Source organism: Natator depressus, chromosome 7 (genome assembly GCF_965152275.1).
Source record: "Natator depressus isolate rNatDep1 chromosome 7, rNatDep2.hap1, whole genome shotgun sequence".
Classification (NCBI taxonomy): domain Eukaryota; kingdom Metazoa; phylum Chordata; order Testudines; family Cheloniidae; genus Natator; species Natator depressus.
The window spans coordinates 19,251,633-19,276,880 of record NC_134240.1 but is presented as its reverse complement, the minus strand read 5'-3'; the positions used below and the strand labels follow the sequence as shown (position 1 = coordinate 19,276,880).

The 25,248-nt window shown below is 39.7% G+C and overlaps 1 protein-coding gene across 1 annotated transcript; it reads right to left on the bottom strand.

Annotated features, from left to right (window-relative positions):
* Positions 1 to 532: 532 nt before the first annotated feature.
* Positions 533 to 25,248, bottom strand: RBSN (rabenosyn, RAB effector). Its single transcript, XM_074957590.1, has 12 exons — positions 25,102 to 25,248; positions 22,590 to 22,905; positions 16,527 to 16,670; positions 15,016 to 15,116; positions 14,208 to 14,253; positions 13,933 to 14,094; positions 12,493 to 12,734; positions 11,422 to 11,492; positions 8,621 to 8,707; positions 6,276 to 6,378; positions 5,531 to 5,635; positions 533 to 4,007 (listed from the first exon to the last, which is right to left on the bottom strand). Exons 2-12 carry the CDS (start codon positions 22,750 to 22,752, stop codon positions 2,859 to 2,861), a joined length of 2,373 nt encoding a protein of 790 aa, XP_074813691.1. The 5' UTR covers positions 22,753 to 22,905; positions 25,102 to 25,248; the 3' UTR covers positions 533 to 2,858.

The following is a 25,248-nucleotide window of genomic DNA, read 5'->3' as shown; positions in this document are numbered from 1 at the left end:
CAACAGTGTTACAAGAAATGAAATGCAGAACACTTTTAAAAGATTAAACCTATTCCCTAAACAGTCTCCTACTTCAAACTAAAAGATTGAGCTATATGTAGACTCAACCAATCCGTTTTCACCAAACTTGTATCAACACCCAGGTCCTGCTGAACATTGCTAGATGACAGCATACGCCACAAGCAGTAATGTATTTTGGTTTGAATGTGCTGTGAAGTGGAAGAATCACTCCACATAAAATTAAAGTTTTGACTACTCAGGACATGCGAGGAAAGGGGGGGATAACTGTGTAGCTGCACATCTTAATTTAAAGCAGTTTGATATGCTGCCAAAAGAAAATTACTGTAATGGCACTATATTGAAGTTCCCCTGCTATTGCACACTTAACGTTGGCCCCCATCAGATCCTATTGGGATCTAGACCCACATTTAAAAGCATTTTCCACCTACTGCACACACACACCAAAATAAACATGTTATTTTATTTCTTTACAAATTTTCAGTATAGAGTAGTGCATGCAAGTTTATTAACAAATGCTAGTTATTTGACAATAGGAAGTCTTCATTCTGCTTTATAGTGTGATCTCCACAGCAGTCCACATACAGATAAGGTTTTCACTTTGGAGATCACCTTTACTGTTAAGAGTTCTAGTCTATCACATTTAACATTGATTGAGCTCGTGAGGTACACTAGCATCTTACCTGCTTGTAAAAATACATTGTTACATGTACAATACATATACTTTAGTGTATTAGACTGTAAAACACAAACAATGCAGGATATTTGCAACAAAGGAACACGCTTTCTCCCCTCACCTCCCAATGTAAAAAACTGAAGCCACGGAACCATTTTTTATTCTTAAATTGAGAGCAAAATAAATTTTGGATTGCAGCCGAGGAGCCAGTTCTGGTTTGGTACAGGAAACAGTTTTGCCTTAAATGAATAACTGCTAAATTGTTATGCTTTTAAAATGTAAACAATTCCATGCCTTGACTAATCTCAAAGCTACAGGGACATGCATCTAACCTGCTTTAATCAATCTGGTGCTAGCACCACTTGTGCATTTTCCAAGACATGCCATGAAACACCTCCCCACAATCAGTTACTATTTAAAGTCACTAAAGGAAATTTTATATATTTACAGGAAGGTATGCATTACTCCCTGTGCTTTTACTCAGAATGAAACGAAGCTTAAAGAGCGTACTTTTGACTTTCAGGCAGTAACGTTACTTATGCCTGTTGAGATTTTAAAAAGGCATACATAACTTATTCAGGCAAAACTACAAACATTGTTCTGTCACATAAGAGTTTGCATTTTCATATTCAGTGATCAATAAAATTTGCATGCTAGTGCTAGCATCGTCTGTTTTAACCATTTGCTCTATTTCATCTAAAATTATACACACACAGTTAGGCCAAAACTTTCAAACACAGGTTCCTAAAGCTAAGCACCTAAACCTAGATTTAGAAAACAAGAGTGGCTTAATTTTTCAGAGATGCAGGCACATGCATCTTCCATTGAAGCAAATTCTGGTACCCAAATCAAGATTTAGGTGACCAACTTTGGGCACTCACACTTCAAAAGTGATGACCTTCATTCATGTGGATCCTAACAAAGGCTCATACCTGGCGCTTAAAACACATCCAACCTTATTTTACGTAAGGCAATCAAGTTTGATTCACTGATGTAGATTCACACTCTTTTAAAGGAAGTGAATCAAGTAGTAAACTGAAGTACTGAAGGGCATTATACAGCCACAAACTTTGTCCTTCAACTTTTTCACAAAATTCCAGTTTAGCGGCTTTTCCATTGCAAACAAGATTTCTGTTCCCTAAGTGCTATGTAAACAGGGTTCCAGTCTCACAAAACATGCACATGATCATTCTGTCACCCAGAGTTTACAAAGGAATGCGCAGGTTCCAAAAAAGGAATTCGAAATTGGATGGTTTTCCCTAATGTATTATTTTGCAGTGGTATTGCCGCTTTCTTCCTGGAAAGAGGGAGTTAGATGTTTATTTTTATAAAAACTATTCACCTCTGAACACAGCTCAGACCCCTCTACTTTTATTCTGCAATTTATGGCCAGTGCAATGGCAGCAGCTTAAAAAAAAAACATATGGGAAAATGAAATGGCAGTATACAAGGCTTTTATGTTTAAAAAAAAAATCTCAAACACACCACTTATGAGATCAGTTATCAAATTTGTTTTTAAATCCCTAAAAATCCCTTTACATATTTGCATTGCACAAATTGATCTGTAGCTTTTATATTCTGCAGCTCAAAAAATCATAGCAGCCTGCTTTTTAACAGCACTTTCTTGTAGCACAATAAGGCAGTTGAACTAGCCTGTAACAACTTGCCCGGTGTCATTTTCACAGGTAACATCTGATGCACAAAAATTTTAGAAAATAACGTTGGTCACTTATTAATGGAAGTCCAGTTTTAAAGGCTGACCTATAATATTGCAACAAAACCAAAGGAAGAAGGAAAGATGGCAGACTGATGTCTGCATTGTCAGATATTTTTGAATCATCTATTTCCCTATTAGCACTTTCCCATTTTGCCCAGAAATAAGCATGTGATGATAATCAACAATTTAAAAAAATGTTGTTGTGACAAAGTTCAAAGTTTGTATTATTAAACATGTTTGAGAATAATATAATAGAATATTCAGCTTTATTCTCCCAATCCAAATAGTAGTGGAAAGACCTAAATGAAAGTGCATAGCACAAAATTCAAGATTCTTCTCATCCTTCCCTCTTGTAACCTGTGCTCCTTATTTTTAAATTCAGTCTGCTCCATCCTCCAGCATTAACAGTGGACTATAAAGTTATTTTTATGTGAACATATTATTGCTTCAGCAATTGGATTTCTCTTTCTGCTTTGCTAATGTGCGCTTCAGTTCCTTTAAGTTCTCTGTCAGTACCTCCACCTCATCCATCCGTCCGCTGTGTTTGGCATCAAAAATATAAGCCTTGATATTATCAATCTGTTGGAGAAGGAGTTCTTCTTCTATAATGTCCTCTCCTGAGATTTCATTATCATCAACTTCAAAGGGATTGGTAGAAGACAACCCTTCAAATGGATTACCAGAACTCTGAGCATTCACAGACTTTTGAAATGGATTTCCATTATCTTCAAAGGGATTTGGAGCACAAACAGTTGCCCCATTTGTTTGCTGATCTTCCTCATCATCTTCAAATGGATTATATTCTTTTTTATCACTGTGCAGGGCTTTGGTGGGCAAAGAAACCACCTGAGAACTGTCACCAGCCAATGTGTTAGCAGGGTCTTCTTCTACTGGACTAGTATCTGCCTCATCTTCAAAAGGGTTTAGGAACACTGTCTGATTTTGCTCGGTCTCTCTGATGTATTGTGGGGCATCTCTGGGTTTGGTTGGGAAGACTGAGTTCTCTTCAGTTATCTGTTCCTGGACAGCATCTGGAGACGGAGTTTTAGAACTTGGGCTGCTTTTGATCTGAGTGGTATCTAAGTCCAAAGCATGTGCTATCTGGTTCAGGTTTTCTTTTCCAGATTCATGCTGGTGCTGCTTCACTTCTCTGAAGTCTAGAGAACGTGTCCTTGAGTGTTGAGACATTGCTTTGTGTTGTTCCCTTTCCCACTCCTTCTCACGAAGGACCTGAAGCTGCTCCCTCTGCATCTCTTCCTCCTCTGCCTGCCTTTTAGAAAGCTCAATAGCTTTCAGAGTTTGCTGCTGATCATATTCATCTTGAAGCTGTCGCAGGTTCTCTTGCAACATACGGACCTCATCTAACCGATTAGCTGCCTTTGCTTGCTTAATAAAGGATGTAATATTGTCAATCTGCTGAAGAAGTGGGTCAGCTATTTCCCTTTGGCGAGGTAAGCTAGACGTAGGTAACCAACCTTCAGATTTCTTTACTGTGCCTCTTTTTGGATAAGGTACCTCACCATTGGGTGCAGCTGTGGATCTGGAAGCCAAATCTTTCTGCTTTTCCTCCAGTCTTCTCTGTGTTTCAAGTGTTGCCTAGCAGAGACAAGATTTAAAAGGAGACCCATGAACTTAAACTCCCATTTTTGCCTGAAATTTCTGTGCCTATATGGTTCCAACACCTGAGATTATTGTAACTGAAAAGTGTTAGTCACTTTTTAGGTTATTTTGTGCAGTTGACAGCATTTGTATCAAGTCAGTTTCCCCTTTGCTGAAAAAACTCAAACATCAAAGGACCAAGAAAACCCTATTTTAAAAAATTCAGTGTGCACTATTTGAAGGTTGTTCCATGAAATATTTTTTAAAGTAATTTTAAAAAGTTGACAGTGTCCATTTCAGAACTGGGCAATATGCACAAGTATCTCAAAAAGGGAGGATTACTGCACTACTTTGTTCTGTGACTCATTATTTAGATTATAGGAGCAACGTAACAGATTTTTACCCATTTCTACTACAATTGGAGGAATATACAGGGCTCAAATAAGATATTAATGTTAAGAGGCTTGTCTTGGTGTCACTCTTGGGTTCTGTGTTGATCAAACAAGACAAAACTCAGAGCCACAATTTAAAATCTACACTCAGTAATTTCCACCCAAAAACTAAGATCAGGTTCCTACAGACCTTCTGACCTGCAGTTATGCCTGGGGCAGTATTTGTATTATGCAGAATATACTGTTCCTCAAACAGTAACAGCCTGTTAGTAGTGGGGGTTAAAATACCTTTTCCCAGTATTTGCAATGAGTTCAGAAGGCCAATTACATGGAGATACTTCTGGATCATACAATGATGTGCCCATCCAAACTCACAACATGAGCACATCCCAGAGAGAAGCAATCATCACACTTCAGAAGATGCCGGAGTTCCTAACAATAAACTAGATGGTTTTTTCCTTGAGTTGATTAGGAGTTTCACAAATCAACTCAAATCCCACCAGAGCTGCCTACATAAACCCTCTCCTGCTCTACACTAGCAGTAGTGTTTATATATAAAGTATATAACTGTCATCCTCTTCACTGAAGGTTGTGTGCACTTACTGAAAAACGTGCCTGATGAGACTGCAAAGAGCAATCCTAATTTGATTTGGGTATTAAACTGACCAAGCCTGTCTCTAACAGATGCTCTTGTAATGGACTATCACACAGTATTAATTTAAAGGAGTCATAAATATAATGAAACCTACAGAAATCATATACATTAAATCTTAGACCAGAGGGCAAATGTGTTCTCCCTCAGGGAAATGCATTGAATTGAAGAAAAGGATTCTCATTCCTCTCTCTACTCCTACCCCAAGACATACCCAGCCCGCTCTTTGCTATTGACTCCTTTCTCCTCACAAGACATGCCCTTTCTCCCTCCAGGGAATACCAAAACCTCATTCCACAGGGATCCATAGAGAAATGGGCCAGTTCCTGAAAGGCTAAATGAGACACAAAGTCCAGTGCTGCGAACAGTTACTGACGTACACTGAGGCACAATGGAGTACTAAATGAGTAACTAATAGAGGTGTGTGACTGCAGGAATAGGTCCTAACGCAGCTAAAGCTAGATCCACATCGTCACCTGTTTTTCCATGTGCAGTTTTCTATCAATCTCCTGTTTTCTTTTCTCTTTCAGTTCTTCATACTTGTCTTTGGTTGGCAGGGACATCAGACCCAACAATTTTTCCTAGAGAAGAGTATAAATAGTAAAATACTACTGATAAACTGCAGGTTTTTAGCCTACTCAAAAACAGAAACTCTATTTAAAGAGTAAGGTGATCTAGTGCAGTGTTTCTCAACTTTTCTATACCACAAACCAATGCTCAACAGAAAAAAGTTTCCCTGCAGCAACTTAATGCTCAGGAAAATAATGAAAGCACATCTTGGTACGAATATACACTATTCTGAAATAATCGGTCTATGGAGCACACATTTTAGTCTAATATCGCCTCAGAATTAATGAAAGTCTGAAAAGTTTAGCTTACAAAATAAAAAAAATAAATTAGTTTTCTATAATATTGGTACTTAAAATATTAATAAGCAAAAATTGGTGAAACTAGATGTGTAAAGTATGCTGTCACTTCAAGAAGAGCGTTTAAACATGTTGCACAAGCGTACAGTATTAGGTTTCCAACACAAGTTATCTTCATGCCAAGGGAAAGCCTTAAAAGGCTCATCAGGTCAGACTGCAGGATATTCACCATTTAAATAGTCTGAAAAGTTATTCTTCTCCAATACGTAATTTGAGTCTAATCATGGTTCCAATTTTTGCTTATGAAGAGAACGCAGCAGAAGAGTCACATATGTGCAACTCATGCTTTGTTTACCTGTACAAAAAGGGTAGCTGAGTATCTAATCATTCTCTGAAGTTGTAGAGTTTTGGGATGAGGTTGAGGCTCTTCATTCAAGCCTAGACTCAAAATCTTCTTACTGAATCAGAATACGCATACAGTGAATTAGTACAAAAATAAGGGCCAAGAGTAAGAAAAATTCAAAATAAGATCCAGGTGTTAGAGACACACTGTCAACCTACATTCAGACAGAAGCATGATTTTTCTTAATATATTACTACTAGGGCTGTCAAGCAGTTAAAAAAATTAATTGCACTGTTAAACAATAATAGAATAGCACTTATTTAAATATTTTAGGATGTTTTCCACATTTTCAAATTTCACAGTACTCACTTCATATTTATTTTTTATTACAAATATTTGTGCCATAAAAAACAAAAAAATTGTATTTTTAAATTCACCTCATACAAGAACTGTAGTACAATCTCTTTATCATGAAAGTTGAACTTACAAACGTAGAATTATGTACAAAAAAAACTGCATTGAAAAAGAAAACAATGTAAAACTTTAGAGCCTAGAAGTCCACTCAGTCCTACTTCTTGTTCAGTCACTCAGACAAACAAGTTTGCCTACATTTGTAGGAGATAATGCTACATGCTTCTTGTTTACAATGTCACCTGAAAGTGAGAACAGGCATTGTTGTAGCTGGCGTCGCAAGATATTTACAGGCCAGATGTGCTAAAGATTCATATGTCCCTTCATGCTTCAACCACCATTCTAGAGGACATGCATCCATGCTAATGAGGGGTTCTGCTTGATAACGATCCAAAGCAGTGCAGACCGACACACGTTCACTTTCATCATCTGAGTCAGATGCCACCAGCGGAAGGTTGATTTTCTTTTTTGGTGGTTTGGGTTCTGTAGTTTCCCCATCAAAGTATTTCTCTTTTAAGACTTCTGAAAGCATGCTCCACACCTCATCCCTCTCAGATTTTTGAAGGCACTTCAGATTCGTAAACCTTGGGTCGAGTGCTGTGGCTATCTTTAGAAATCTCACATTGGTACCTTCTTTGCATTTTGTCAAATCTGCAGTGAAAGTGTTCTTAAAGCGAACAACATGTGCTGGGTCATCTGAGACTGCTATAACATGAAATATACAGCAGAATGGAGGTAAAACAGCAGGAGACATACTATTCTCCCACCAGGAGTTCAGTCACAAATTTAATTAACGAATTATTTTTTTAACATGTGTCATCAGCATGGAAGCATGTCCTCTGGAATGGTGGCCAAAGCATGAAGGGGCATACGAATGTTTAGCATATCTGGCACGTAAATACCTTGCAATGCTGGCTACAAAAGTGCCATACGATCGCCTGTTCTCACTTTCAGGTGACGTTGTATATACAAAGCCAGCAGCATTATCTCCCATAAATGTAAACAAACTTGTGCGTCTTAGTGATTGGCTGAACAAGAAGTAGGCCTGAGTGAAACTTGTAGGCTCTAAAGTTTTACATTGTTTTGTTTTTGAGTGCAGTCACGTAACAAAAAAAAATATCTACGTTTGTAAGTTGCACTTTCACGGTAAAGAGATTGCATTACGGTATTGTATGATCTGAACTGAAAAGTACTATTTCTTTTGTTTATCATTTTTACAGTGCAAATATTTGTAATAAAAATAATATTAAGTGAGCACTGTACACTTTGTATTCTGTGTTGTAATTGAAATCAATATATTTGAAAATGTAGAAAAACAAAAAAATATTTAATAAATTTCAATTGGTATTCTAATGTTTAACAGGGTGATTAAAATTGCAATAAAAAATGAATCATGATTAAAAAAAAGTTTAGTTAGTCGCGTGAGTTAACTGCGATTAATCGACAGCCCTAATTACTTCAACTAATACCTAAGATTACTGAAAAAGTTTACAGAAAAATATTGTTCAATTGGTTAATTCGTGCCTTTGGCAGCACTTTATGTATAGTCACTTTCACTATAGTTAATCTCCCACGTGAGTGGAGCTCACACAGTAAGAGGGGAAACAAATATTCTTACAAATTAGCAAGTGAGCCTGTAAAACTACAAAATATGGATAGGGAGGACAAGAATACTATTTAAACTTGTTTTTAAAACTGAAAATGAAGCTGAATGTGTCCGTTAAGTAGACAGAGGTGCTATGCGTATAGCAGATTCATGACCTAGCATGACTGGTTTTTTGGTTTGTTTTTTCATATTCTCACAAACTCTATTAGAAGAGGTGATTTTTCTTTTTCTATGTTTGATTAAATTAAGTACAGTACATTTCAATTTCAAACATTGTGTCTCTAGTTTAACCCATCCACTAAACAGTTATAGAAATCTCTCTCAACAGTTTGTTCCTTACCTTAAAGCATCTATTAACTCATACACTTTCTGCACCTCCATCCTCAGGTCATTAGCATGTTCAAGATTGTAGGTCATCTCCCCAGCACTAGGAAAGAAAGAAAGAAAGAAAACACATCCTCATTTACACTAAGTTATGTCCTGCCAGCAATCTATGCAATAGTAAGAATTAACAGGAGGCCTTTTAATATTACTTATCTCTTCTGTCAGATAAAAGGACTACTGCAGCTAATAAGATTTCAGGGTGAATGTTCTATGTTAAACTCATAAGTGAAAAATTTCTCATTTGCAAAAATGAAGACAATGGTTAATTTGTGAATGCTAATGTTTCACAGAAGAGTTTACTGTATGATTTTATGAACTCATGTATAGTACCTATATTTTAATACAGGCAGAAGAAAAACTGCTGTATCTTTATGTGTAATGTCCTGTGAATTGAGAGTGTGTGTGTGTGTGTGTGTGTGTGTGTGTACATACATATGTACAGTTAATGGCATATTTGTTTATTTTGTTAAACTGAAGTAAAACAGTGATACCAAAGCTATCCTCTCCTTGAGTTGGTCAGAAATCAGGACAATTATCAATCAGCATGAAGAAATGATAAACATCAACAGACAGTAGTTTCCTAGCATTTTGCTTTTTATATTTATTGAACAAAATATAACCAGTAAGGATTTCTAAGAAGGAAGGGTCCCCCCACCCATTTTCATATCTTACACATTATGCAAAAAAAAAAAAAAAAGAAAAGAAAAAAAGAAAGTGACTATACTAGTCTGAATTAATTTTATATCAAATGATCCAACATAACACAAATCTCAGACATTTCAAACAAGCATCTGAAAACCCACCAGAATCAAGGAAAGCATGAGTCCTGTCAATTCTGAGATATACTTTAGTAATTCAGGACATTTACATTTAGCTTCAGCGATTGAGCTGCGTACTTAACATTTTGGTGTAATGAAGTCTCAAACAACATACTACCCATTTTCTTCCCTGTAGACCTTGTATTAAAAAAGCAAATAGCTTTTTGGAAAGATGCATGCAAATGCTAACATGCCTTTTTAAATAATTGAATCTCAAAATAACTGGCATTGCAACACATTTGACACTTCATTTAGTGATGGACATAGTACTACAGACTATATTGTGGTATCATATCTCACTTCACTAATCCACAACCCTAAAAAATTTAGTCTCGCACCAATTTTCTGTACAGATGTAATAGCAAAGTGTGGTAGTGAGATCTCATTACTGAAACTCATTTTTTAAAATTAGACTTAAACGTTTAGCTTGTATTATTAGTATAAATAATTAAATTTGTATCACTCTGTTTAGAAAGTGCCTACAATATTTTGGGTGCTATGGCCATATAATTTAATAATAAAGCATAACTATACTTGCCAAAATAAACAAACTGAGCACACACAGGGATGTGGTAGCCTTGATTTGTCAGACAGTTTGTGAATTTATTCGCTAATTTGCAAAAATTCTAGGATCCGAAATGGGTCTCCCAGTCATTAGCACAAGTTAGTGAGGTCTTACCCTATACTTTACATTTAATATGTGCCACCAGAGAATACAAATATAGCCTTGTGAGGAGTCTAAGCATGACAACAGACACACAAAATAAGTCAATCTGAATGAGAGAATATGTCCCAAGAGGAGCTCCTGGAAGTGCCTATTAGTATGATAAATTAATTCATTTGGCTTTTGAAATTTTATAGTAGTAAATAGGGAGAGGGTATTATAATCATCACACTTTATAGTTCTATACAGCCTTCCTCCTGAGGATAACCAATGCTCTTCACAAAGATAAAGACAACAGAGTCAAAAAGATGACTTTCCATCTAGAAGCACTGTATCTGGGAGCAAAACCCCGACATGCTCACCCAGTTATCTGCACTAACGATCCTCTAAAGTCTTCAGAGCAACTCAAGACAACATACTGCACCAGATAAGGTGAGTTCAAATCATTGAAAGGGGAACCCTACTTAATACCCCACTTTGCCCCTTCACTGGAATGGTCTCCCTGAATCCATTTGCCATGCAGCTTCTTTCTCCTCCTTCAGAACCCAACTTAAAATGTTTGTTTTTAGCTCAATTTCCAGTGCTGATCCAATGCTTTGTAAATAAAAAATGCACTGTCATTCCCTGAAGCCTTTGTTACTCAATGAAATAACTCATGTCCTAATACTGATCATACACTGTGCAGACCTCCTCTTACACAGTAGAGAACCTCTTCCTTTGCCACAGCTAGCGTAAAGTCAGAGCCCTTTGGGATAGCATCTATTGTATTTGTCTGTAAAGTATTATGCAGACTTCTCAGATGAAATTCTGACCACTGACTTAAATAGGGCCAGAATTTCACTCATACTGCATAATAAACATTCACTGATTCAAACCCTCTACCTAACACCCTCCCCTCATTTTCACAAACATGTAACATCACTGGTACATCACATCGATGTACAAAGTATCTCTCCAGGCCACCTAGATGAGATATTTATATTTAGCTTTAGACATTTCAGACTGTCATCTGAAATCTCACCAGAATTAAGCTAAAGATGAAACCTGTCAACTCTAAGATATGCTTTAATAATTTAGGTCATTCACATTTACTAGCTTAGCTTCAGCCACTGAGCTGTGTCTAATATTTGGCTATAATGAAATCTCAGTGTCTAATATCTGACTGTCCTCAAATCTCAATAGAGAACAGGTTGCCAGTTTTAATTACTGTAGACTTTGTATTAAAAACAGCTTTTTAGGGGGAAAAACACATGCAAGAAAATCACACAGGCTTACTTTAATGATTCTGCCATCTTTATGTATTCCGGAGCCTTCTGGTCAACCTTCTCCATGCAAAGCCGGAGTTTCTTGTTTAATCAATCAATAAAATCAAGAGATTAAAATGCAGTTCTCCGATATTAGCTATACACATACTCTCCTCACATAAAAAAACCAGACATTTGTATGGCATAAACCTTTCATCTGGGGCATGTGCATGTGAGAGTTTAGTGCTGATGAATGCTCTCAAATTGACTACCTGGGACAATGAGGTCCTCTATTTATCCACACAATAAACGCAGTATGTGCAGTAGCACAGCAAGCTTCCCTACACTGCCCCACCACTGAACCAAGTTCAGAGACCATTTCTAGGGCTGACGGTGTATATCTGTCATCATGACTTCTTCAGTCCTTGGCCTCTCTGCTGAGATTGCTGACAAGAGGACCAATTAGCACTAACTATTGACATCTAGCCACTAGGAACGGAACTAAAACCCGTCAATCCATTTCACAGCCATCACCAAAGAGCCATCAGATTATGACTTTCAGTCACTAATGGCTTGGACTGTATTTGAACCCATAACCTAGAATTGAAAGGCTCCTGTCATAGCCTATTACTGATTTCCTGAGCCATCCTGTCCACCTGCCCTCCAGCCCCCATACAAGAAACAATTAAAAGCAAAAGGCATAGATTCTGTACAATCCATTAATGTAGTGCAGACACACAAATATGCACATACACATTTCTTTTAAAATGCATTTTATGAGCAACCCAGCTGAGGAAGACCAGAATTTGGGGGTCACCTCAAAACTACTGTCTCTAGATGATTAGAAATAAAACAGGTCACAAAGTGAGATGCTTCTTCATCAGGCTAGGGAGAAGGAACCAATTATTACACAGCCCTACGTACATTTAGATCCCAGCGAGTGGACAGATAACACCATCCTGTATTCCATTCTCCTAGAATGGTGAACAATGAATGGTCCACGGATAAGGGAAGTCAGATGAGGGAGAATAAGGCAGGGACCACCTATAGTTCTATGCCATCTTCCACACCCACCCTGAGGAGGTAATAGGTTTTATTTTACCTCATAGAGTTTCACAATATCCGGTGTGTATTCTCTCTCATCAATCTGTTGCTCTCTTTTGAGTAGGGTGTCTTTACAGTGCCTACAGCAGCGGATTCGGTCATCGTCCTTCTCATCCAGAACTGAGCTCACACTGCTTACACTGCTAATGCTGCCACGGCGGGAGCTATGGATACTGTTAGGTGAGGAGTTTGGACTAGTATGAGAGGCCAGGGCCTCTTTGCTGGCACTGGTGAGTTTGCCTGAAAACCACACACACAAACAAATGATTCTGTAATACCCAGAAGGCCAAGGGTTCTCAAACTGGGGGTCATGACCCCTCAGGGAGTCACGAGGTTATTACGTGGGGGGTCACAAGCTGTCAGCCTCCACCCCAAACCGTGCTTCACCTCCAGCATTTATAACAGCATTAAATATAAAAAAAAAAGTTTTTAATGTATGGGGGGGGGGGTCGCACTCAGAGGCCTGCTGTGTGAAAGGGGTCACCAGTACAAGTCTGAGAACCACTGCAGAAGGGAATGAATATTTCCAGTTTCTCATTGGAACCAAATTGATACACATGTTCTACACATGTTGGAGAGGAAACCACCTTGTTAGGGAGGAGGAACTAGCTACTGGGACATCCTACATCCCTTTGTAAATAAGCAGTTTATCAGATTAGCAAGCCGCTAATCAGATAGATGAGGACCTTATGTTGTAAGACTCTCATATCCAATAATAATTACCAAGATTATTTATATATTAATAATTAGCCAGAGTTATCACAGCTCCTCTCTGGAACTATAGGACGGGCCTGAAGACACAGAGGAGAATAAATTAAAATGACTGTATGATCAAGACCAATGTTAATCAAGTGATTTTGTGAACTAATCCACATAAAAGGGAGGATAGTATTTTTGTCACAGTAGTGTTAGTGGGTTCATTACAGACTTGATAGCTGACCACCGCAGAGCACTATCCATCTGTCTTCTTCCCACTGCTCTCTTAAATAGTCATTAGTGCTAGCAGACCAGCATATAAGGGCTGCAGCAACAATTTGTCTTGTTTAGTCAAAGCTACCAGGTGCTACAGCTGCTAGGAGAAGACATGGTGTAGCTGTCAGAGCACATCACTAGGAACCAAGAGATCTGGATTCTAGTTCTGTTTACCTGGGTCTAATACTTATCTAGCCTGCAGTAAGGCTTAATTCATTAATGTTTATAAAGCACTTTGAGCTCCTTGGAAAGATGCTACAGAAATGAAAAATTACAATATTAAAGAAATTCAACTGCACCACACTGGGAAATCTTGGGAACTGGGAATACCAAATGGAGAATCATAGATAGGAACCTTTGATGAAAACAGACATAAGCAGCTCAGATGGAAAAAGCTGAACCCCTTTAGTTGGTGTTCTCAAAGAGAGGATGACAGGAGTAACTCACATCTGCCCACTGTACTCACTCGCCAACGGAAGGCTGACAAGCTCCATACACTTCTTGCACATGATAGACCCACAAAGGCGGCAGTGATGACGTCTGTTCCGAATGCTGAACTTATTGCCACAGTCTGGGCAGAACGGTACATCCTGATCATTGACCCAAGGCACAACAGACTTCTCTATAGCTGTTCATGGGGAAACAGACACAAAAACACCCCACCTTAGAACCACCACGAAATCCATTTATCAGCTGGTGTGAAACATCAGGAAAGTTAGTTTGATGTAAGCGTGTACCAACCTCTTATTTTAGCTGACTCTGTATTTGTTCTGTCAAATGACGTAAGCTGGCAAAGGACACACAGAGGAGTTAATCAGGTCAACTGCATGCTTCTCATAAGACAATATTTACACGCCTCAAGAATGGCATTTTTAACAGCTTGGACTGCTCAGTCTTGACAGCATTCTCTTATGTACTAAAAAGGTAATCCGTCCTTTACAGCAACCTCCCTGTACTTTCCCCACTATTTCTACAGCAACATTGGTGTAAACAGCACATGACACACGTAAGCCAGGTGCCTGACCTGAGGACTCACACTAACTTTGATGAATACAACAGATTGCTCTTGTATATTCTCCCTACAGCACCCATCATCACTGTGCCGATGAAAAGATACAAGTAAACTAGAGCTACGAGACAGGGTCCATAACAGAATATGAATAATAAAAGATTTGGTGCAAAAATATGAAAGCAGACAGTATGAGAGAGGAGCTCAGCACTGCAAAACTAGAAGAAAATAGTAAAGGGATGGCGCTTGGCCCACTGAGAAGAAGAAATTCTTAAAAGTATAATGGACAACATGGAATAGGGGCATTAACTCAAATTGAAAATGGAGCTCTTAGTACAGGACCAGGCCAAGCACAGGACACACAAGAAAATGAGAGCCAAAAAGGAGAATGTATGGGAGACAAAATATTTATGATTAAACCTTCAACATTTCTGAAACAATTTGGGCATTACACAAATTGTGCACATTACAGATTCAAACAAGGTTTTACATCAGGTCTTCTATACATTCACAGGAATAAACAAGAAGTAACAAATTTACCTTCTCTAACCTGATTATTAATTTATTGACTTCAACAACATAATGATCAATTCTAGCTGCTCGGTGTTTCTTGAAATCAGAAAGATGACTCCTCATGGCACCTGGTCAGAAAAGACAGATTAAGAAAGTCCCCAGCTTCAGTCACATAACCTTGTAAATGTCAGTTTAAAAGAAACTTTAATCTCTTTTCACTGTTTGCTACTCAGGTTCAAATGGAATTTTAAAGACAGATTGGAATCCTGTATTTTAACAGCACTGCTTTGAATATAATTGTAGATTAAACCTCTTATCTGCAAACTGGCTTTAGTGATAAACGGAGCACTCTATTTCTACCACTAAAATTACAAGCATTACTTTAAAGACAGCAAAAGCAACAAAAAAACCTCTTGCTATTACTCTCTTGATCCCTCAATTACCAGTCAACAACAGCTTACTAAATGTAAGAGTTACTTCCTTTTCATTTGCTGACTACCACTGGAACTGGGAATAAAGCTGTCAAACAGATATTAAAAATGTATGCAACTGCAATTCCTCTTTCAGATTTCTAACTTCCCTTTTTTAATCTTCAAGGATTTTAAAATCTGACTGCCAAATACATAAGAAAAATCAAAACTGCATAATCACTTCAAGAAAAGTGCAATTCAACACTGCTCAAGATGTTTCTTCTGGTTCATATTTTATTCTCAGATACACGGACAAATCATGAAGTAATTACTTTTTTCCTGTAACACTATTGATGGAGCAAGAAATCAATGCTGAAGTTACACTACAAATATTTGTTTATAAATATAAAACAGCATCTGTCACTTCACCTCCTCATACTAGTGCAAGCCAATAATCACATACAAAATATGGGTCTCTCTGAAGACAAAAATTCCTTATGCCTTGCTGCTGAAAGAGTAAAACATTCAAAGCCTAACTGAACAGTACAATACACCATGAAGCTCACCAAACTTAGGCTCTGGCAGACCAAAGGGACTGAGTTCCAGAGGTGTAGGTCTGCCATCAGTCCTGTGGGATTTCATCCCACGACCCAGCAGCAAAAATGCCCCATAAAACTGTAACCATAACAACAGGATACAGCATAAGAGGCAGTCTCCAATAATGATATTAGAAGTAGTTCGAGGTCCAAACAAGATACCCTTGAACTTTAAATAAGTCTTTGATATGGACCTGAGCTTTACCAAGCAGGCCTGTCTCTAACAGTGCCGGGCCCCCGGACCACCCCCACAAACTCAAATCCAAGCAATACAGAAATATTGAGAAAATCTGAATCTGAATCCATACTTAGTAGCTCAGGGACAAAGTAACACATCTATTTTCTAAAATGTTACTCAAGAGCCTGAGTATAGTTTAATAAAACAATACACAAGGCATCAGCTCTCTACACAGTGGACCAAATTCTATGTAGACTTACAATCTGTGCAACTCCAATGAAATCAATTGGATTGTACTGAGTGTAAATTAACAGAAAACCTGTCGTACTACACATGGCTTTCCTGTTTTCTTACCCAGTTCTTGGGGCTCCCACATGTATGGATCTACTCCACCATAACTGAAAGACTCGTATCGCTCCTGCGCCCCAGTATCAGTTCGGTCATCTCCATCTCGTTTCAATAGCTTCTTCTTTGCTTTTTTGGCCTTTTGGACTAGATCTGAAAAACAGATCGAACACTAAGCAATCAGTCCCTGAACATTTGTCATTTGAAGCCACTATAAACTTCATCTGCTCATTTAGCATAATTCAATTTCCTTTAAAACAATAATAGTTTTCCTCCTTCATAAAAATAAGCTGGGCTGGTGTACAGAACCAGAAAGCATCCCCATACTTATGTCAGACAGCGGTGAGGCTGGACATAAGGAGATGCTTAGCATTCACAGCTCCTGTTGATAAACTGGAGTTACAGGTGCTCAGCACTAGCATCAGTGTTTGATGACAGAAAATTATGCAAAGAAATTAATCTAAATAGTGAACTGTTGACTAAAACATCATTGCAGGGGTCCAATCCTGCAAGTGGTGCACACCTTGCAAGTGTTGAGCACCTCTCAATTCCCAGTAATTTCTCTGGGAGATGAGGTTACTCAGCACTTCACAGGATTGAGCTTCAAGGGAGAGAACCCTGTCCAAAGTCAACTTACTAACCCAACCCTAAGGAAGGCTACAAAATAACGATCAGCAAATGCCTTATTATCTTCATTAAACATTATAAAGGCAGCTACTTGAACATACAACTATCTATAGTGCAGTACCTTTGTTTTCGAATATTCTGCTTATAAATGGCATTGCTTCGCAGTACTTAGTTACATTCTTTGTAAATTCACACAAAAAACCCACAAGTAAAAAGATGACATTTAGCAATATTGTAATAGTGAACATATTTTAAATATTAATGAATTCTACCAGACTACTTCACATGAGATGAATATTACCGAGAGAGGGGCATGGTCTAGTGCAGAGGTGGGCAAACTCCAGCCTGAGGGATCGTCCTACCCTGCCCAGCCTCTGAGCCCCCAGCCCCGCCCCTGCTGTCCCCCCTCCTCTGCAGCCTCACCTCGCAGCGCCGCCAGCACTCTGGCCTGCCGCTCCTGTCAGGCAGTGCAGCTGGCTCCAGCATGGTAAGGGGGCAGGGAGGTTGGATGATGGGAGTCAGGGGACAGGGAGCAGTTGGATGGGGAGGAGGTTTGCAGGAGGGCAGTCAGGGGACAGGGAGCAGGGGGAGTTGGATAGGGGGTGGGGTCCCGGGGGGGGGGCGGTTAGAGGCAGGGGTGTGGATGGGGTCATGGCAGTCAGGGGTCAAGGAGCAGGGGGGGTTGGATGGGTCAGAGGTTCTGAGGGGGGTGGTTAGGGAGCAAGGGCCAGGCTGTCTGGGGAGGCACAACCTTTCCTACCCAGCCCTCCATACAGTTGCGCAACCCCAATGTGGCCCTCAGGCCAAAAAGTTTGCCCACCCCTGGTCCAGTGGACCAAGCAAAGGACTGGGAGTCTGAAATTCCTGAGTCTTCATCTGTATTGCCACACTTGCCCCTGAGATATTGGCCAAGGCATTTTAGTATTCTGTCTCTGTAGAAATATGGGAATACTTAGCTACTGACACATGGGGATGTTATGAGAATTAATCAGCTGAACGCAAAGAGCTCTGAAGTTGAAAAGCACTGTAAGTACTATGATAATATTGGTCAAATTCTCTTATTTGGCTCAACCTGGTGTGAATATTAATGTGCCAGTTAAACCATCTTCCCAATTACCAGCAGCTCACAGGAATACAGTGTACCCTGACAAAGACTTATTTTTCAAGCAATCTGTGAAATTAAAACACTGGACAAAGTACTAGATATGAGAACACACAAGTCTGATTCATTTAGCAGCTATTATAGTGTAGGTAAGCAGCCTATTATGTGGAAGTTACTGTTCACTGCAGTGAATTGCCTGCAGACCCTCCCACATATAGTCTTTTAAACAGAACAAGTGTCACATTTATCCACCAGCTAGCAATAATTACATTTTGTCCTTCTAAAGCACCTTGCTTCCAAGGATCTCAAAGCACTTTATACAAATATTAAGACTCATAACAGCTGTGGGTTGAGGTCACAGGTATGATTAGCCCCATTTGACAGATGGTTAAATTGAGGCACAGAGGATTAGTTTCACATAGGTTCAGAGTCAGTTGCAGAGTTAGGAATACAGCCAAGAAGTCCTGACACCCAAGACTTTCCTCTAGACATACTTCATTTCTAATATTACTGAAGTGTGTCACCAAATCTATCCCCTGGCTCTTGGCAATAACTAAGAGGGTGTGCCACAGATCAGGGGGGCTGCTAGGGGTTTATACTGTTTTTAAGACAACTCTTGATAGACAGGAGCCAACCTTAACTTTCCAGCCACTGCCTATGCTGTAGGAGGAGCTACAGTCACTAGTCCAACCAATTAAATAAGAAAACAATTACTATTAGCATATTACAGATGGGCATTAGTAGCAATCCTATAATTAAGGTTACGTTGATACTTTCACTTAAAATCAGGACTAAAATCCCTGTTTCACATTTTAATGATGAGACAGTCTCCAGTTTACCACAATTACTGTTCAAAAAACAAAACGAACTTTTCTAGAACATTTTCTGGATAGAATACTTGATAACTATACAGTTAAAGAGAAAACTAAGAAATTACAGTTTTGAATTTTAGCCCCAAGGGTTTTTTTGTTTTGTTTTTTAGCAGTTTTGGTTTTTGTTTTGTTTGCAGGACACAGGGAGTAGCTCATTCTAATTGCACAGCCACTCCAAACTACACACCATACATCTGCACTACCACATCTCAGAGACAGGCACTTTTGAAATTTAAAAAGTATACAAAATAAAAATTATTTCCCTTGATGAAGTCATCCAGAATAATTTAAGCATCAGCCAGAGCCAACATGTGGCTAATATTAATGTTTATTAATTCTGTTTATAAAGACCTTTGAAACCCTCAGGTGAAAGGCTCTATAAGAAGTCCCAAGTTAATGGGGTAACTAGGGCTGGCTTAGACTTGCTGGGGCCTGGGGCTGAAGCCTGAGTCCCACCACACAGGGCAGAAGCTGAAGCCTGAGGGCTTCAGCCCTGGGTGGCAAGGCTCAGGTTACAGGCCCCTTGCCTGGGCCTGAAGCTCTTGGGTTTGACCCCCCTGCCCGGGGTGGTGGGGCTCAAGCTTTCCGCCTCCCTGCACCCCAAGCAATGGTGCTTGGGTGGGCTCAGGCCCACCTGGGGTCATGTAGTAATTTTTGTTGTAATAAGGGGGTCACAGTGCAATGAAGTTTGAGAACCCCTGCCTTAGTGAATCACAGCTCTTTATCAGGTCAGTACCACTAAAGTGGATATTAAATTATTTATATTACTAAAGCCTTAGAAACCCTAGTCATGGACTTGGACAATATCATGATAGGTGCTGTACAACCACATTAGCATCTTAGTCTTTGCTACTCTGATATCTTCATAGAGAGACAACTCAAATCTGCATATGCAAACAGTGAGGAGGGAAATCTGTGAAGATTATTTTGTTCAAGGAACTGGAGTCAAAGGGTTAGAATATGATAATTCAACACTGTTGGTTCCTGAATGCTTTTTGCTAGCACATATATTAAATAGTTTCAATATGATTGTAGACAGGGGCCTGAGTTAGCATGACCAGCAGCTCCTCAATGGCCACTATTTATTTCTTTGTCTGTGAAGGGAGGGAAACTTAGTTTCTCTTTGGCCAGATTTAACCTTCAGGTTATAGGTTTAGTAGCTTCACCACTGGCATAACTGATTTACACCACCCTACACAAACTGCCTTGATTTACACCAACTTACATAAATAGCCTTTGTTCCACTTGTTTAACAAAGCCTTTGTTAAAGGCTTTCCAGTCTCTTGAGCTGTGAATTTCCAGTAAAGTCCATGTTTAGAAATATCTATTTACTATCAAGCTAATATCTGGCAGTTTCTAACCAATACTGTAGGATACAGATCTGTCACACAAATAATATATAATAAGTGAAAAGTGAATAGTAACATTATAATGCACTTCAATAGTTGTCATACAGTATCTACTAAAGATAGAAAAGTTATGTGATTGCATGGTACTACCATTTGTCATAAAAAGTTTAACACGTATATTAATGTGTCATGGGATACATGCAAATTGGAAACCTGCTGTACTTTTCCTCATTGTTATCAGTTACCCAGCACATCTCAGTTAAAATTTACAGTCAAAAGGGCTACCTGAGGAGTTAGGTACTACTCAACGCGAGTGAAGATATAATCCGGTTTAGACATTTTTTCTTGTGGACCACTTCTCCTTTCAGTCATAATGGCATAGACCCATCTCCTCCATCCATTTCCTACTGTGCAAACCATCTCCCATCTCATTCCTGATCTCATAGATAAGGCAAAACTTTTCTCACAGAGGTCACGGAAGCCTGTGACTTCCTGAGACCTCCATGACTTCAGCCTGCGACAGCTGGGAGCTGCAGGGTCCCCCTGCCTCCCACGTCGGCTGGGAGCTGCGGGGTACCCTGGGGACTTTGAAGGTTGGACAAAAACAAGAAAAGTATGGGTTCCTCATGACTATCAGAGACAAAAGGTTCTTTCACATCCACTTTCACATCCACCCCCACAATAAAAACAAATAAAAGTTTAAATTTAAAAAAACATAGTACATTAACACAGGCCCATGTAAAGAGCATATATAAATGATAGTCTTATCCATCCACATTTAAGACACTCACCAAGAAATCACTTAGAAATATTTCTGATGTGTAGTTTGAATACTACTCCCCCACTTAATATAAAAGCAATTTTGTTGTTTTCTACGCTAGGGTGAGTTTTACTGGATATGGCTTGACATGAATAACTATGACAAAGTAGACAGATAAAAACAACATCCTTAAAAATGCAAATTAAAGAAAAATTTGAAAAAGTGTGACTATTATATTTTCTATTAAAAGGACACTACTGAGATAGCAGAACCCAAAATTTAGGTGTTTTTTGTTTAAAAGCAAAAAAACAGTTAGGAGAGCTAACAAAACCTAACACAAGTTCTCTTTTTCTTAAACCAATGAAAAGAATATTGTTGTTTTGGTTTAAATATTACAGAGTGGTGCTTGCAATTCCAATACTACAGCATTGTGCTAGTGCACAAGAACCCCAAGAGCGAAACTGACTAGTCTACTTTAATTGTCCAAATTGAGTGAATGGCTAAAAGCAAATAAGCCGCTGAAGTGGTGAAAAGTAAATCAGATTTATAAAACTGAATTTTAATAATCTAACATGGTCTAAAAGTAACACAAGCAATGTTTTTAAATAAAAAAGATTGTTTGAATATATGGCTTTTAATCTGTGTCCTTTTAAGCGGCAGTGTCAATTATAGTTACAAATGATAAAAATTCAAAATTAAGGAAAAACAATTAAGCAACTTTCCAGAAAAACACTCAAAAGACTGTTTCTGCACATTTTACTCTACACATAAAATGAAAGTATATATGAACAAAAAGCTAAGAACAATCTTTTATCATCACAAAAATGGAAAAGTATGATTATCTAAACAGAACAGAAATCCAGCATAAATATACTCAAGGCACCCAACAATTAAGGGGTGTAATTGACAAGTTCAAGGCATCCACATTGTAGTCAGCTGACAAATCCAGTCAATTTTTGACATTATGCCCAGGGAAGTTACAAGGAAAACTGCTATTAATTCTAACACTATAAATCATCCATGTACTGACAACTTTCACAAAAGTGAAAAGCCAGCATTTTCTAACTTGGGTGCATAAAATTAGGCACCTGAAAATCAAGCCACTTATTTAGGTGTCTAACGTTAGGCAAGCAAGGTAGAAAACATTTTTGAAGCTTTCTGTTGGAAATTGTACAGTAATTATTCTTTGGCATAAATCCATTTACACATAAACCAACCCCACTCCTAACTCATTTTAATCAATATTTTAGTGAAGTGAAATTTATAGGTGAGACGCTTTTACGAATCTGTCGTACAACTTAAACATTTTTCACTGTATGGAATTTACAGAGCAGAAGTTAAAGCTGCTGTCATGACTCTTACTTCTGAGCTGTCCTTTGACATCTCTGTCCTCACTTGAGTGTTCTTCTTCATAGTGAGACTGAAGCTGATAGAAAGACTGCAGATCCTTCAGGCACAGTGGACACAGAAAACCCTCTCTCACTTCCACAGGGTCATCAAATGGAGGAGGATAGCTTGATGCCATGGTGTTTTGTTCACTCGTGGGATACTGCTGTCCCCCAAGTCTTAGCAGCAGTGGAACAGCAATATGCTGTTCAGTAGCATTATGTCTGATGAGGCAACTGAGCTAATGAAAAGAAAGTGCCATCGTCCCTTGTAGCTTGTGCAAAACAGCACTCTGAAAGAGATCCACAGAGCAGTTTTAAACAGGATGAACAGTTTTAACTCAGTAACTCTCTCTGATCTTTTAATACTGATACTTTTAATAACCCAGTTATAGCCTAGAACACTGCTCCACAGAGGACTGAAGGGCTCTCAACCTTTCCAGACTACTGTACCCCTTTCAGGACTCTGATTTCTCCTGCATAACCCCAAGTTTCACCTTGCTTAAAAACTACTTGCTTACAAACTCAGACATAAAAATACAAGTGTCACAACACACTATTAATGAAAAATTGTTGACTTTCTCATGTTTACCATATAATTATAAAATAAATCAATTGGAATATAAATATTGTATTTACATTTCAATGTATAGTATATACAGCAGTATGAACAAGTCATTGTCTATATGAAATTTTAGTTTGTACTGACTTCACTAATGCTTTTTATGTAGCTTGTTGTAAAACTAGGCAAATATCTAAATGAGTTGGTGTACCACCTGGAAGACCTCTGCGTACCCCCAGAGGTACACATACTTCTGGTTGAGAACCACTGGACTAAATCACTACTTCACCTCTTCATATCACATGGTGCACAGGACCCTCAAATATTTTGTGGGTGGAAAAAGTGGACCCTTCCTTCAGGCAATACTTTCGCGTAACACACAAGTTTCTCATAAGCTCCTTCACTTGAGAAGGAAACGTCTATGAAGAATGACAAGGAATGCTAAAGGAAATAAAATTGTGTGTCGACCCAGAATGCTTGGAATGCTGGAAGCATTCTGGTAAATATTTTTAGCAGTACCAAATGTGACAGAGGACAATTTCCTGGATACACTGTAATGAAATTAAGTTAAATCTTAATTAAGTTTAATATCTTTGGGATCCATTGTATAAAAATGCAATTGTTTGTGTGTTGTTACTGTATGATTGTATGTAAATTTTCTAGGAGACTGACTAATGTAAACCTTGGGGAAATATTAGGAACGTCAAAGAACCGTTTGGGACAATGGAGGTGAAGTGGGTTTCCTAGGAGGTACTTGGGAGGCTGTTCAGCGTGGAAATACTCCCTGAGAAGGGACAGAGACATGCGTCTCCACCCAAAAGAGGTGTCAGCCAGGGGTTTGAAGCCTGAGTGTGGGGTGCATTTGCTGGATCACTGAGGGGAAATACGGGTGCTGTTGCCCTGAACTGACGCCAAGCCAATGTATTAAACAATTGAATAGGACAGTGAAGGATCTTTATTGCGGAGAAGAGTAGCTCAGGAAGGTAGGCACACCTAAAGGGGAGGGAGCCTGGTTGAGGGTCTGCTTCGAGGAAGGAGGTAGATCTGGTCCAACATGTGTTTGTAGTATAACTTCCTGACCTGCTCCACTGTATTCAAGAAAGGGCTTAATCTATTATTCTTTATCTGATTCTAACTCCTTCCTACTCTGTAACTTAGTTTCTGTTTATGTCCCTGCCTGTACATTACATTGCTTTGTCCCAGATATTGTTATGCCATTAGTTGGCTCCCAGCTGTTGGAATTCCTTCCTAATGCTCTCATCACCTCTTATCTCGGATATTCACATCTCGATACATGAGAAAGCTACTTTAAAAACTATCATCTCACTTGTAGGTAACACTTTTCATTCCCAGAACAATGTACACATCCGAACTCCACACCAGGCTTGACATGCAGCCACCTCTAGGGTGGCGCGGCCAACACCGCAGAGCAACACTGCCCCAGTTTGTGAAAGGAAGCGAGGAACGCCACACCCGACTGGGTGCGTGATGAGCATGTAAAGTGACCCGGCCGCGACCCAAACCGGGACAGCCTGGCAGTCGTGAAACGCGCTGGGGGATCTCTGCCAGGAACAGGTGACCCGCCTACGAGAACCCCCGCCCTGGGTTCAGCCCTGACTCCCCGGCACCGGGGCGCTCCCAGCCGAGCGCAGGCAGCAACGTCAGCACCCCACCCCCCAGCTCACCCCACTGCAACGGGCGAAGGGGAAGGCGGGAGGGGGAGTACAATACTCTGGGGCCTGGCAGCCGTTACTCGGCCCCGCCCACTCCCGTGAGCGAGCGGGGAATCCCCCCGCCCTGCGGCACAAGGCAGAGGCGCGCGCCCCAGCCGGGGTGCGGGCAGGGGCTCAGCCCCGCCTCACCGGGAGCCCAGCCCGGCGGGCGGGAGCTGGGGAGGACTCGGAGCCCACTCCGGGGCGGGTCTCACCTCAGCTCTCAGGCGGGGCAGGGGCAGCGGCAGCAGGCGGCTCCCGGGCGCGCGGGGCGTGAGAAGCCGTGGCCCAGCCGCGTCTGGCGGCGCTAGGGGCTCAGGCCCGGGATCCGGGCAGGACGAGCGCCGAGCCAGCGATGAGGG